The sequence below is a fragment of the Mauremys reevesii genome, linkage group 1 (genome assembly GCF_016161935.1).
Source record: "Mauremys reevesii isolate NIE-2019 linkage group 1, ASM1616193v1, whole genome shotgun sequence".
Lineage (NCBI taxonomy): Eukaryota > Metazoa > Chordata > Testudines > Geoemydidae > Mauremys > Mauremys reevesii.
The window spans coordinates 261,149,233-261,163,873 of record NC_052623.1 but is presented as its reverse complement, the minus strand read 5'-3'; the positions used below and the strand labels follow the sequence as shown (position 1 = coordinate 261,163,873).

Here is a 14,641-nt window from a genome sequence, read left to right as displayed (position 1 = left end):
GTCTAGATGTATTAGCTCATTATACTCTTATAGTCTTATAGATTATCATCATTATTCCAAGTGTATCTGCATAATTCAGGCATCATCAATGGAATTCTTAACTAAGCTCTGATTCTAGAATATTTTTTTATTGGTGTTGAAGGGTGATCCACAAATACTACTACTGAATGTTGAGATCCTGTATTGACTCCACAAGGCTGGCAGTTTGAAGAAATGTATACAGTGTTGTTGTGGCCGTGTCAGTCCCAGGACATTATCTCACCCACCTTCCCTCTCTAATTAGGAGAAATGGATTTTGACTTTTAACCAGAACAAATTTGATAAATTGGCTATTAAGGGTGCAATGGGATTGAGTCCTGTTGATTTCAGTACTAGTATATAAAGTTAGGAATGTGCTTAAATGCTTTGCCTAACTGAATCCAGAGTAGGAGTACTTGTGGCACCTTAAAGACTAACAAATTTATTTAAGCATGAGCTTTCGTGAGCTACAGCTCACTTCTTCGGATGCATAGAATGGAACACACAGAAGAAGTGAGCTGTAGCTCACGAAAGCTCATGCTTAAATAAATTTGTTAGTCTTTAAGGTGCCACAAGTACTCCTGTTTTTTTTTGCGGATACAGACTAACACGGCTGCTACTCTGAAACCTGAATCCAGAGTGTTCAACACCTTACATGATCGAGCCCTGACAGACAGAGACCTGAAAACCCCAGGAGAATATATTCATGATGTCACAAAAAGTCACTATTCTTGAACAAAAAAACTTCAGAAACAGACTTCAAAGAGAAACAGCGGAACTAAAATTCATTTGCAAATTTAACACATTAATTTGGGCTTGAATAGGGACTGGGAGTGGCTGGCTCATTACAGAAGCAGCTTTGCCTCTCCTGGAATTGACACCTCCTTATCAATTATTGGGAGTGGACTACATCCACTCTGATTGAATTGGCCCTGTCAACGCAGGTTCTCCACTTGTGAGGTAACTCCCTTCTCTTCATGTGCCATTATATAATGCCTGCATCTGTAACTTTCACTCCATGCATCTGAAGAAGTGAGGTTTTTTACCCACAAAAGCTTATGCCCAAATAAATTTGTTAGTCTTTAAGATGCCACCGGACTCCTTATTGTTTTTATGGATACAGACTAACATGGCTACCCCCTGATACTTCACAGAATTGGTGGAAGCTTTTCTGCAATATTTCAATGGGAATTATTTGTCACTCTGTTTTGGTTGACTTTGCACTCTTCAGCTTTTGCTTTCCCTGTGAAATTCAATTAAATAGCTAACTTCAGAATGAAAGCCTGCCAAAAATTCCAATTTCAAAGCCACCATTCACTTACTGTGAATTCCATTTTCACTTGAAAAACTGTTGGGCTCTGGGTTCTAGGTGGTCAGACCTGGTGGTTGGAGTGGTGGTGGTGAACAGGTACCGAGGGTCACAGCTAGAAGTAGAGTTGGGACCGAGCCAAGGGCAGCATTGAAACTGTGGCCAGAGGACCGGCCCTGGGTCAGAACCGGGCTCAGAGTCTGTAGACGAGCCAAATAATGATTGTAGTTGGAGTCTGGATGCAGGCCAAAGGTTGAAGCTGGGTTGAAGTCAGTCTAAGGGTCTGGGGATCAGGAGGTGGGTGCAGGGCTAGAGTGGGTCAGGAACAGGACTGGAATGGGGTTGGAATAGGGTATGGACAAGGCTGAAGTGTGTTGGAACAAGGCTTGGCCAAGGCTGGGGCAAGAACAGGGACAGGATTGAGGGAAGACTGGAAGCCTGGGGAGTCTGTAACATCGTGAGGCACCAAGAGGGTTCCTAGCTGTGTGATGCTGTTGCACAGACTAACTTGTGGAATACTTGTGCCTGGGTGGGTCATCTGACCTGGGTCCTGCCCAAGAATAGACTGCAGCTGCATGCCTGAGGGATGAGTCTCAGCAGGTTCTGCTTCACAGATGAGTCTGAGCAGCTACTGAAGCTCTAAAGGCTGCCCTCCTCCCCGCCTAGTGGGAGGAGCCACTGAACTTGGGTGACCAGACAGCAAATATGAAAAATCGGGATGGGGATGGGGGGTAATAGGAGCCTGTATAAGAAAAAGACACAAAAATTGGGACTGTCCCTATAAAATCGGGCCATCTGGTCACCCTACACTGGACCCAGGCATCAAATGATCATGGGGGACAACAAATGAAAAAACAGGGACAGGAGTGAGGGTCACAGGGTCGAAAGCAGGGATGCAGAGTGGGACACTCAGCAGAGGACCCCGGACAGTGCCCACTGCTCCTCAAAGGCATCTAGGGAACCAGTGGATGCGGCCCAGAGGAACTCTGCCTGGAGACGCGACTTAAGGGACGATCAGAAATAGGCCCCACACGAGTCAGTGCAGCTGAGCGAGCAGCCCCTGTCTGGCTGTAGGTTTGCTTCACAAAAATGGGCTCAGATTTACTGGCAAAGGGACCTATTATCTAGCCATAAATTCATGAAACATGTCAGTGTGAGGCTGAAATGAGCTTATATTTGCGTTTGTAACAAAATGTGCTAAAAACAACCCCCTCGAATCCTGAATATTTTGTCTTTGGCTGTGGATTTTCATCTGCTTCTGTGCCCCAGAAGTATACAACAGAAGTAAGTCCTGCACTGACTGCCTAGATTGTAGGTAGCAGCACAGTGAAGCAGCAGCGTGTATAGGGCTCCTAGCTCCCACTCAACATGGCTGGGAAGGGATAGGGATTGAGCAGAGGTTGGACTCCCTTTGACAGGTCTGGGTTTGATATGTCTCCATCAGCGCAGGGAAAAACTGGGAGGAAAGGTTGTGACTGGGCATAACAAGTTCCAAAGGCTGGAAGCTGAAGCTAGACAAATTCAGATTGGAAATCAGGAGGACATTTTCAACAGTGAGGATAATTGGCCATGGGAGCACCTTAACTAGGGATGTGGTTGATTCTTCATCACCTGAAGTCTTTAAATCAAGAATGGACGTCTTTCTAAAAGGTGTACTCTAGTTTCACTAGAAGCTATGGACTTGATGCAGGGACCACTTAGTGAAATTTTGAGGCCTGTATTAAGCAGAAGGTCAAAGTAGCTGATCAGGAGCCTCTCTGGCTTTAAAAATCTATGAATCTATGGTAGTTTCAGTTACAATATTTTCCCCACTGCTTCTAGGGTAGCATAACAACATATATTGTACCATATCCAGAGCTTTAGCCCTTCACCTGTGAAATAAAATGATTTACAAAAACTGGTGGGTTTAAGCTAAGAATGTAAAAATGATCTGGAAGCATCACATTCCCTTCTCCATCTCATGACTGTGAAAAAAAGTAACCACACCAACTAAAGCCAATTTGTTAAAAATAATTTGTTTTTAAGATGACATATTGCATGCAAAATTTCACTTTAAAAGTGACTTTGTAGTGCTACTATATTATAAATTGAAAAGCTGGATAAACAAGGGTTTATAAATATTAAATAAATAATCCTGTACAGGCTCTTAACTAGCTTGGAGTACCATAAAATTAAAGAGAAATTTGTTTAGTGACTATATGAATCAAACCATTTAATTTGATAAATTAAATGAACACCAATATTATTTATAGCATCTTATTCTACTATGTTAATTTTACTTAAAAGCTCAGTAAATTCCTTGAAAATAATTTGTTCCTTCTATGCCTTCTAAGGGCTAAACTGTGAACCTCTTACACCAACCTCTTACACTCATCTGAGTAATACCATTGACATTTACGAGGCTTTATTCCAGGATCACAGCTAAGATTTTACCATGATGTACTGTGTTCTAGTAATGTAAATTTTCTAACAGCTTTACAAGTGAGAAGCATATACTGTGTGTGTGTGTGTGTGTGTATATATATATCTATATCTATCTATAGATAGATAGATAGATATACTCCTCATGAAACAGAGCACTTATTGTGACTACATGATCTTGGTTAATATTCAGCAAATACTAGTCTACAGGGGTTTTTATGGGAGTCCTTCCTGTTAAAGGGAGCCATTTTCAGTCTAATGATTGCAGATCATTACATTATTTTTTTAATTGGACAACATAATTAAAATAACCCGTCACTAGTGAGAAGCAAGAAACATATCCATTGCCTTAAGTTCACTCTCAGAATTGTTACTGCAGCTTCAAAGGGTTGCAAAGTTGTTTTCATAAAGCAAATCATTCAAAATAGTTTGCTATGTTTGCATCAGCTGTCAGCTTTGTAAATTTATTCTTACAATAGTGGGTTTTGACAGAATTTGTAAAATGCTTTCCCCCCTGTTTTTGAAATATGATAAATGTGACATACAGCTGACCTTTACACAAGGCCACATGTTAATATTCAGGACCATGCTTTTGTTTGTCTTGAACAATGCCTGTCATTAAGAAAGCGTGGATTGCCAATATGACCCTCTGTTAGAATGCTGGACCATTCCTGATTGGTCACCAGGAAACATCATGTGCCTTTGATTGAAATGACATGGAAGATGTATGGTCAAAGTGCTGTACTCAGCACCACTGCTGTGATGTGAAGAAAACCACTTTGACCCAAATAGACCTGCACTCAAACAATGTCGCACCAACCAAAGACAACATATTGGGAAGAAAAATGCTTGTAAACTGCGTGTGCTGGAAGATGTATTAGCCAGACGGCCATAGGGCAATCTTTGAACTATTGAAATCTTTAGAAATATTGTTTAGTTCTTGAACAATACTTACAAACCTAATTAATCAAGCGTAGATGGTTATGTTCTCTCTATACATAGTGAATCATTTTAGTGTAAGAATAGGGCTGTCACATTTATTTTGCTGACCACTTCACAGGTGCTTGCGTCCAAAAGCTTAATTTGAACATACATTTTAACACCAATTGTGATTTGAATTCCAAAAATACATTACGAACAGATCCATGACATATTGCTAACAATTAATATGCTTCCAAGTGTTTGTGTTTGTTTCCATTTTTATGTTTATATTTTTCTTGGGCTATGACACACCATTTTTAGAGCTTTGTTCTTGTTATTTTTAATTTGCAGTAGGAACATTTTCGACAGCTCCTCCAGATAAGTATTTTAAACCTGCTCTAGTATTAATGAGTAACGCTGCAAGCAAGCTGTACAGTTTCAATCTAAAATCCATCAGATAAGTACAGCGTCATCCTGGAAAGTGCTGAAAAACTCCAGTGAATTCCCACATTCCTTCAACTCCTGTTGAATTGAATGGGAGTTGAGGGCATTCAGTTCTTTGCAAGATTAGACTCTTCATATCCAGGATGCCACTAGTTTCCAAAGTCTGGCACATGAACATACAGATAACTATTGTCTTAACAAATGCTCTAACAATTTAAAAAAATGTAGGGTGCCTAAAGGCTGAAGACTTCTGGGCTGTTGATGGCAATTAATAATTTAATTAGACAAATACCTCTATTGCTTTTAGAAGGTATTTTTATATTCGTGACATAGGTCCTGTCTACACTGGCAAGTTTCTGTGCAGTAAAGCAGCTTTCTGCGCTGTAACTCCAGAAGTGTACACATTGCCAAGCCACTTAGTGGCTCTGCTGCCCTGACCTCAGGTGACCAACCGTGAGCCCCACCCCTTAAATTCCTTGGGAATTTTGGAAGTCCCCTTCCTGTTTGCTCACTGACGCGCACAGTGGTCTCAGCGCATCTTTCCAGGTGGTCATGCCTGCTCCATGCACCAGGCAATCCCCCACTTGGAGCAATGCTGAGCTGCTGGACCTCATCAGCATTTGGGGAGAGGAGGCTGTCCAGTCTCAGCTGTGCTCCAGCCGTAGGAATGATGATACCTACAGACAGATTTCACGATGAATGACAGAAAAGGGCCATGACCGGGACACACTGCAGTGCAGGATAAGAGTGCAGGAGCTACGGAACGCTTACCACAAGGTGCGGGAGGCAAACTGCCGCTCCGATGCTGCGCCTACGAGCTGCTGGTTCTACAAAAATCTGGACGCAATACTTGGCAGTGACCCCACCTCCACTGTGAAGATCATGGTGAATACTTTGGTGGCTCACGTGCCAGCTGAGAGTGGACCAAGCCAGAAGAAGGAAATATTGGATGAGGATGTGAAGGGGGAGGCAGACCCAGAGGCAGAGGACGACTCAGAGGTCAGAGATGCATGCAGTCAGGAGCTCTTTTCTACCCCAGAGGAGGCTAGCCAATCACAGCTGTCAGAGCTTGGCACAGCACAAACAGGACAGGAGACCCCCCTGGTAAGTGGCTTTGATTTTGGGAATCACTGAAGCAAGTTGTTGGGGGCAGGAGGGTTGCAGAAAGCAGGCTTGTGTCCGTATGATGCGCGTACCGCCACATGCCTAGTCTGAGCGATGGAACAAGGTGTTGACTCCGTCACTTCACGGGAATCTGCCTCAGAGATCTCCACGAAACTCTCATAGAGATACTGGGTAATCTGCTGCCACAGGTTCTTTCACAGAGCCGCTTTGTTTCTTGCCCCATTAAGGGTAACTTTCCCGTGGCACTCTGCCGTCACTTGGCAGGGACCATTGACGCACACAGGCGAGCCGCATAAGGGCCAGGGCGAAAACTGAAGTCTTGGAGAAGACCCTCCCTTAATTCGCTGCTTACCCTCAGCAGAAAGATATCTTCCATAATGAGCACTCAGAGATATGACCTTGGGAGCCCAGCCTCCCTCTTTGTTATCACCGGCTGAATGGTTGTGCAGAATTAGAAAGCGGCATTGAAGAACTAAAGAGGACTTTCTGCATGAGATTATGAGGCACTCCGTGGAAAAACAGGAATTGAAGGAGTGGCGTGACAGCGAGAAAAGGGACCGAAAGGAGAATGCAGCATGCCAGAACGAAGCCATGGAGCGGTTCTTAAAAGTTATGGAGTGCCAAGTGGACACGCTCCAGGTGCTACTTGCACTGCAAACTGAGTAGCTCCACACCCGCCCTCCCCTACAGCCGCTGTCGCAAAACTCTCCCATGTGCCCACCAGACACTGCCAACACACTCTTATCAACCTCCTGGCTCCAGTCTGTACCCGCTGCATTCCACTCCTGCCCCATCACAGTCGAGCCCTGCGGACTCCCAATACCCACTGCACTCAACACCCATCCCTCTGCAGTTTAACCCTGCTGAAGTACAGTACCCGCTGCATTGTACTCTAAAGGAGAAGGTTGGTTATGATACCCGGACATACACAAATCTTTAATTGTCCCAGGATGCCACCTCCTCCTGGGACCCTCCCTTCCCCCAACCCCCACAGTGCTGATATATTTTTGTTTGTCTCTCTCCTCCAGTTGTTGTTTTTTAATAAAAGAGTTGTTTTGATTGGAAAGCAATCTTTATTCCATTAACTGAAAGCAAACAGAGCCCTGCAAAGCAACAGGCAATTTTCTTAAACCTTCATAGTGCATCGTCTGCACCATTCACAATCACCTCCTAGCATTACAAGCACTCTCAAGCATAGCAACAAATATTAGCTTCAAATTGCTGCCTTAAGGCATCCCTGATCCTTATGGCCCCACGCTGTGCCGCTATAATAGCCCTGGTCTTTGGCTGTTCAAATTCAGCCTCCAGGCGCCCACATTTCTGTCTGTGCCCATAAGCACCGCCCCCACAGCTCCACTGGCCAGTTTCAGGCCAATGGGAGTTGTGAGGACAGTGCTGGGGGCAGGGGCAGCGCACAGAAACCTGCTGTCCCCCTCTCCCCAAGGGGCATGCAGAGACATGTGAGCAGCAGCTGTCCGCTTCCGGGAGTGGCGTGGGGCCACAGCATGCGTGCAGCCTGCCTGAGTGCCCCACTGCGCCGCTGGAGTCATGGCGGGCCGATCAGAAATGTTAGATGGGCTGTATTTTGCCTACCCCTGGTCTAAGTGCTGTCCTGAATAGGAATGGACATGCTTAAGCACATGTTTAACTTTAAGCACATGTTTAAATGCTTTAGGTCCTGATTCAATATGGTACTTAAGTACATGTATAAATACATTGCTGTATCGGGGTTATAAAATTTATAACTTTTGAATGCATCAAGAAAATATTAAATTTTTGCAGTTCTAAATATAAGCATGAATATTTATGACTTATTGTTTTTTCCTAAGTATTGTAATTATGGTATGGCCATATTACAATAAGCTAGGTATATTTAATCTATTAAAGATTGTGACTGCGGGAGGTTTTCCTCCAACTCAGTGTTGAGGCAGTGTGGGAAAACTTACATTGCCGTTGGCTGGGTTGTACTGACCCTCTGGATAAAGACTGCAGTTTTCTGTGCTGTCAATTCACTGTCTCACTTAGGGCATGATCCAGTGCCTGTTAAAGTCGATGGACAGACTCTAATTAAATTCTTTGGGCTTTTGGTCAAGTCAGTAACAACCTGTAACCATGCAAAAACCCAAGACAGCTAGAAACTCAACTGCTTGATTTATGTATGCAGGTGCTCTTGGTGCACACACACACAGGATTTGGTGTATGCAACTTGATTGCATGCTGAAAATTGGCATCACAAATTTAGAGGCCGTGTTTGAAAATTTGATCCTCAGAATCAAAGTACAGAGTATGGCCAACTCCAAGCATTAAGAAATCATGAGTCAGGACAGGCTCCACCCAAAATCATGAGCTTGGCTTAAAAATAATGAAAAATTTTCAAAATAATACATTTTGTGTTCTTTTTATTTGCCTTCTGGTGTTAGAGAGTTCAAGATTCATGTTCTGAAGGTTTTCTCCACAACTGCAAGAGCTAGAAACATACTTTTTATTTAAAATGAAATCTGAGATTCTCAGGTAGCAGCCTGATTCCCATATCTGTGGCTTTAAGAAAATCACCAAATAGCATGAGAGTTGGCAACACTGTAGAAACAGTTAATTATCCATCTGGCTTAATTCTGCTGCAGCTTGGTAAATGTAATACTAATGTATGTATTTTAACTTATTTTTTCTCCATTTCAGTCTGTTTTAGAAGAGGACAGAAACAGGTTGTGCATACAAATATACCCATTCACCGTGAATATAAAGTTCCAAAATTACCTCCACCAAGTTTGGCTTCCAGCGAGGAAGATCTGGCTGAGGCAATTGTCCACACACCTACTCCATCAGTTAGAAACCAGGAGACCTCTTTAACACAGACTATTGGATCAGAAGAAAAGAAAAAAGAAACTGAGCTCTTATGGACTAACACAGAAATTGACAAAGATACAGAGTTGGATGAGTTAGACAAGCTTCGGAACAGTGTTTCTCCATTACTTTCTGAAACAGAACACACTCCCTCAGATTTCAGTAGGCTGACTTCAAGTATAAAGAGCAACCAGACGCTGTTCAGCTTTGAGAGAGAAACTGACTGGTCAGGTATGTACTATATAAATTCCTGTCTCTATCATATTTTTCTACCAGTATTCATTTTCTCCATTTTACCTTTAACCTAATCTTCAACAAGACAGAAACTAGTACTGTAGGTGAATAGATGATATATTAGGAAATGTTTGAATCAATTAGCCTGTGTAACATGCTTCCAAAACCAGTTGAAGAGTCACCATATTTTCTGTTGCAAATTAAATAATACAATATTGAACTTCTTTTATTTTCCACTCCTCTCCCCTCCCCCCCCACCAAGAGCCTTTGGAGTGTTAAACGCTCCTGTCTTTGAAACTTGATAAGGAATCAAATTCAATTCTTAAGGATACTCATGTTTTCTGTATGTTAGGGCTAATGACAAGGAAAAGAAATCAAACTGCAAAAATAAAGGGCTTGATTCTGCAACCCTGACTCCCAGTGAAGGACGCTTATTCACTAAAGTAACCCCACTGGGTCACTGATTAACATATCCAATCTAAGGGGGATGGTGTTTCAAACCTTGCTGAGGATGGATACACCATTTTAGGGCTCACATGGTACAAAGACTTTATCAGCACTCACTTGGGATGCTTGCAGAGATCATTTGTGTCTTTGTCACTCACGAGTAAGGCTGCGAGTTTGTCATGGAAGTCACTCAAGTCATGGATTTTGTGACTTTCTGGGACCTCCGTGACTTTTGCAGTGGCCGGTGCGGCTGGCCGGTGCAACTCGGGAAGCCCCTGGGCCAGCCACACCGGCCACTGCTGGAGCAGTCTCGTTCCACAGCCTCTCCCCGCCAGCAGTAGCAGGATTTTGGGTGTGGGAGGGGGCTCAGGGCTGGGGCACAGGAGGGGGTGAGGGCTCTGGTGGTGCTTACCTCAGGGGGCTCCCAGGAAGCGATGACATCCACTTCCCTCAGATCCTAGGTGGAGACCACGCGCTGCCTCCGCCTGCAGACACCACCCCCGCAGCTCCCATTGGCCATGGTTTCCAACCAATGGGAGCTGTGGAGCCAATGCTCGGGGCGGAGGCAGCATGTAGACTGCCTAGGAGCTGACGGAGGGACACATATTGCCACTTCCAGGGAGCCACACGGAGCCTGGTTAGGGTAAGGAGCCTGCCAACCCCTCACCCCTCAGCACCAGTGGGGGTCCTGGGCTGCTCCCCCCAGAGCATTCGTGGCACCCCTGGGCCACCCCCTGAGCACCCATGGCACACCTCAGGCTGCCCGCCCCCCAAGATTTAATCAGGGGTATATAGTACACGTCATGGACAGGTGACGGGCAGTGATTTTTTGTTTACTGCACATGACCTGTCCATGACTTTTACTAAAAATACCTGTGACTAAAACATAGCCTTGCTCATGAGTGATGTGCCCCTTGCTGATAAAATTTGTTCTCTATATATTTTATGTATATATACTGAGAGTTATATAAAATACATATGCACCCAGAAAATAGCAGTGTGTTTCTGTATCTATTTGCACAGATACTTAACAAATATCTATTTTACAGATTTTTCTAGAAAACTTTCTCAGATTCACTCTTTCTCTTTTTCCATGTCTGCAATGGCTTCCTCAGACACAGAACTTGAAGCAGCCAGTAGCAGTAGCCAAACTTCCTACCACCCCATTCTGCATACAAGCTCTCTACTGGTGGCAAGTGGTTACTGCAGTGGCTTTCTGAGCCCCAGTCTGAACAGTTCCAGTTACCATGGCACTGCAAACATTCTCCAAGCTTCATCATATTCTGTGAAAAAATGCTCAGGGCAAACACCTTCTTTCGTAGAAATTTGGCATGACCGTCTCCTGCACCACTGGCCTGTTCTTCCACCGATCTCCCCACAAAGAGGTTAATAAATGTTTATTTTTTTCCCTGTTTCCATATGGTTTGTTCACAGGCTTTTGCTTGTATGTGTATGAATGCTCACTTGCATTGACTGCTGTGAGGGAATTGTTCCACAAATGCTGGCCATCTTCAAATCAATGCCTGCACATAACAACAGAAAGTGCCTCAGATGTAGTGGTTTCCACAGGACCATTGTCAGGCTTTTGTGAAGCATTTTTAAACCTAATAAATAATGTCAAAAGTCTCTATCCTAGCCAAAAATGTTCCTTTTGAAACAGCTCTAATAGTATTTTTTTGTTCTGTGATGTCTCCCAGTGTTGTAAAGAATTTGAGCTTCACAATAGGAATCTGGTGTATCGCGTGCCACTTTGCAACTTTTTTTTTATATATATAATATAAAGCCTTTTCCTTTTGCAATGGAGAACTCCCATCTTTTAGCTTAAATGTTTCTTTTTTAAAATAATCATCTTCATTTTGAAGGTTACTGTTTTAAATGAAACTAAATTCCACAAAATATAGTATGATCAAATGTTAATGATGCAGGAATGAAGTGAAGGAAAATGAAATATTGAACTCAATTAGATGCTATTTCTGTGAGTTTCCTCTGTGTGTTGTTGCGTAAATCATAATTAAATTAAGTCTAAAGCCTTTTGCTTTATGCACTGAGAAACAATGATCACTGTGGTCAAAGATGATTGCAATGATCCTTACTGGCCTTAAAATCCTTGAATCTAAATCCCGATGACAATTTATGGTGAAAGAAACTCTAATTAATAGGAGACTCACTACAATTCATTATATGCCATGTAGTATGTAATAGCAACAAACTCAGATTGTCTTTAAACAGCAGTTTAATTTGTAGGTAATATCACCATTTCTAGGGGTACGTCTACACTACGGGACTATTCCAAATTTGCATAAACCGGTTTTGTAAAACAGATTGTATAAAATCGAGTGCGCGCGGCCACACTAAACACATTAAATCGGTGGTGTGCGTCCATGGTCCGAGGCTAGCATCGACTTCTGGAGCGTTGCACTGTGGGTAGCTATTCCGTAGCTATCCCATAGTTACCGCAGCCTCCCCCGCCCCTTGGAATTTCCGGGTTGAGATCCCAGTGCCTGATGGGGCAAAAATCATTGTCGCGGGTGGTTCTGGGTAAATGTCGTCAGTCACTCCTTCCTCTGGGAAAGCAACGGCAGACAAGCATTTCGCGCCTTTTTTCCCTGGATTGCCCTGGCAGATGCCATAGCATGGCAATCATGGAGCCTGTTTTGCCTTTTGTGACTGTCACCGTATGTGTACTAGATGCCGCTCACAGAGGCGATTCAGCAGCGCTACACAGCAGCATGCTTTTGCTTTTGCATGACAGCGGAGATGGTTACCAGCCATACTGTACCATCTACCAATCCATAAATTGGTAAAAAGATGAGCATGGTTACCAGTCGTTTTGCACCATTTGCTGCTGTCATAAGTGCCCCTGGCTGCTCTTAGCCAGGGGCGCAAAAGCCAAAATTGGGAATGACTCCCTGAGTCAATCCCTCCTTTTTGGTATCTAAAAATAGAATCGGTCCTGGCTAGAATATGGACAAGTGTACTAGAGAACCACTGTATCAGAGAGTGCAGCTGCTCTGTGTCAGATCCTGCAGAAATTATGAGCTGTATGCTATTCACAGGGGGTGCGCATGCAACAACCCCACCTGTTGATTCCGTTCTTCCCCCAGCCTTCCTGGGCTACTGTAGCATTGTCCCCCCACTTGTGTGATGAAGTAATAAAGAATGCAGGAATAAGACACACTGACTTGTTAGTGAGAAATGAGTGGAAGGCAGCCTCCAGCTGCTATGATAGTCCAGACAGGACAGTAAGGAGTGTGGAGCAGAGGAGCCCAGCATCCCTCTGCTAGTCCAGGGGCAATTGAATCTTTTTTTTACACATGAAGGGTGGGGGCTGACAGAGCTCAGCCCCCTGTTGCTATGACGATGATGGTTATCAGCCATACTGTACCATCTACCAGGAAAAATTAGGGCCAGGCACCCTTGATAGACCTCACCGATGCTAGTCAGCATGGTTACCAGTCCTTTTGCACTGCCCCATGTGCCAATACGCTGATGACGAGGACGGATACCAGTCGTATTGCACCATCAGCCACCCATGGCGGGGGGGAGCAAGGATGTTGGTGTTGAGTGCTGTAGCATCAGGTCTATCTGCAGCATTCAGTAAAGATAGGGTGACATGTAAAAGAGTCAAGACAGGATTGTTTTCCCTTTCACTTCTGGGGGTGGGTGGGGGGGTGCGTAAATTGCCGAGCTATGCCCTGACCCACTGCGGACACTGTGTTTGACCCTAGAAGCATTTAGAGCTCAGCCAAGAATGCAAATACTTTTCGGAGACTGCAGGAACTGTGGGATAGCTTGAGTCCTCCAGTCCATGAGCGTCCATTTGATTCTTGGGCTTTCCGTTACGTTTGTCACGCAGCAGTGCGCTGAGCCCCTGCTATGGCGTCTGTCTGGAGATTTTTTAAAAATGATTTTGAATTTCATCTTCTGTAACGGAGCGCTGATAGAACAGATTTGCCTGCTCTTACAGCGATCACGTCCGCGTCGTCCATGCGGGAGCTCTTTCTTTATTTTGATTTTTAACTGCATCACCACACGTGCTGATCGGAGCTCCACGCTGGGCAAACAGGAAATATTCAAAAGTTCGCGGGGCATTTCCTGTCTACCTGGCCACTGCATACGAGTTCAGATTGCTGTCCAGAGCGGTCAGTGGTGCACTGTGGGATACCGCCCGGAGGCCAATACCGTCGATCTGCGGCCACACTAACCCTAATCCGATATGGTAATTCTGATATTAGCGCTACTCCTCTTGTTAGGGAGGAGTACAGAAACCGGTTTAAAGAGCCCTTTATACCGATATAAAGGGCCTCTTAGTGTGGACGGGTGTGGCGTTAAATCGGTTTTACGCTCCTAAAACCGGTTTAAACGCCTTGTGTAGACCAGGCTTAGGATCCAGTAGCCTCTAATAAACCAACCTAGCGCTATGGAGAACATTTATGAGATGTATTTGATTTCTGTGCATTGTACTTTCCTTTTTTTGATCTGTTGGGATCTTGATATTTGGGGGAAAGTAAAAAGACTTACATGTGCATGTCTAAGTCCAGTATGGTGCTCAAGTTACTTGATATTGTAAGTAGTCACTTACTTCTAGGCTATGATTCATTCATAGAAAGTCAAATTGTTTCTATCTGGCAATGGAGGTTGCATTTTGACATGTTTTATGGCTACAGTAGTAATATATATTATATGATATATAGACAGGCTACCTTCTGTGTGATCAGAGAACAATACGAGGCCCAAAACAAAATTTAAGTCACTGCAACTGTATTACAGTGCATCATTCTAGATGTCGGCACTGATACATTTAAGCCTCTAATATTCTGCACCATAGTTCAGCTGATTTTTGTTGGTGTTCATTGTCCTATGTAGTCCACATTTAAAAAA

The 14,641-nt window shown here is 43.9% G+C and overlaps 1 protein-coding gene across 1 annotated transcript in view; it reads left to right on the top strand.

Moving 5' to 3' along the window:
* LOC120373513 overlaps positions 1-14,641 on the top strand; it is a 195,600-nt gene that overhangs the window by 95,744 nt on the left and 85,215 nt on the right. The window contains exon 4 of the mRNA XM_039492069.1: positions 8,915-9,310. Coding sequence (XP_039348003.1) covers positions 8,915-9,310 — 396 coding nt within the window. The remainder of the gene's footprint in view (positions 1-8,914; positions 9,311-14,641) is intronic.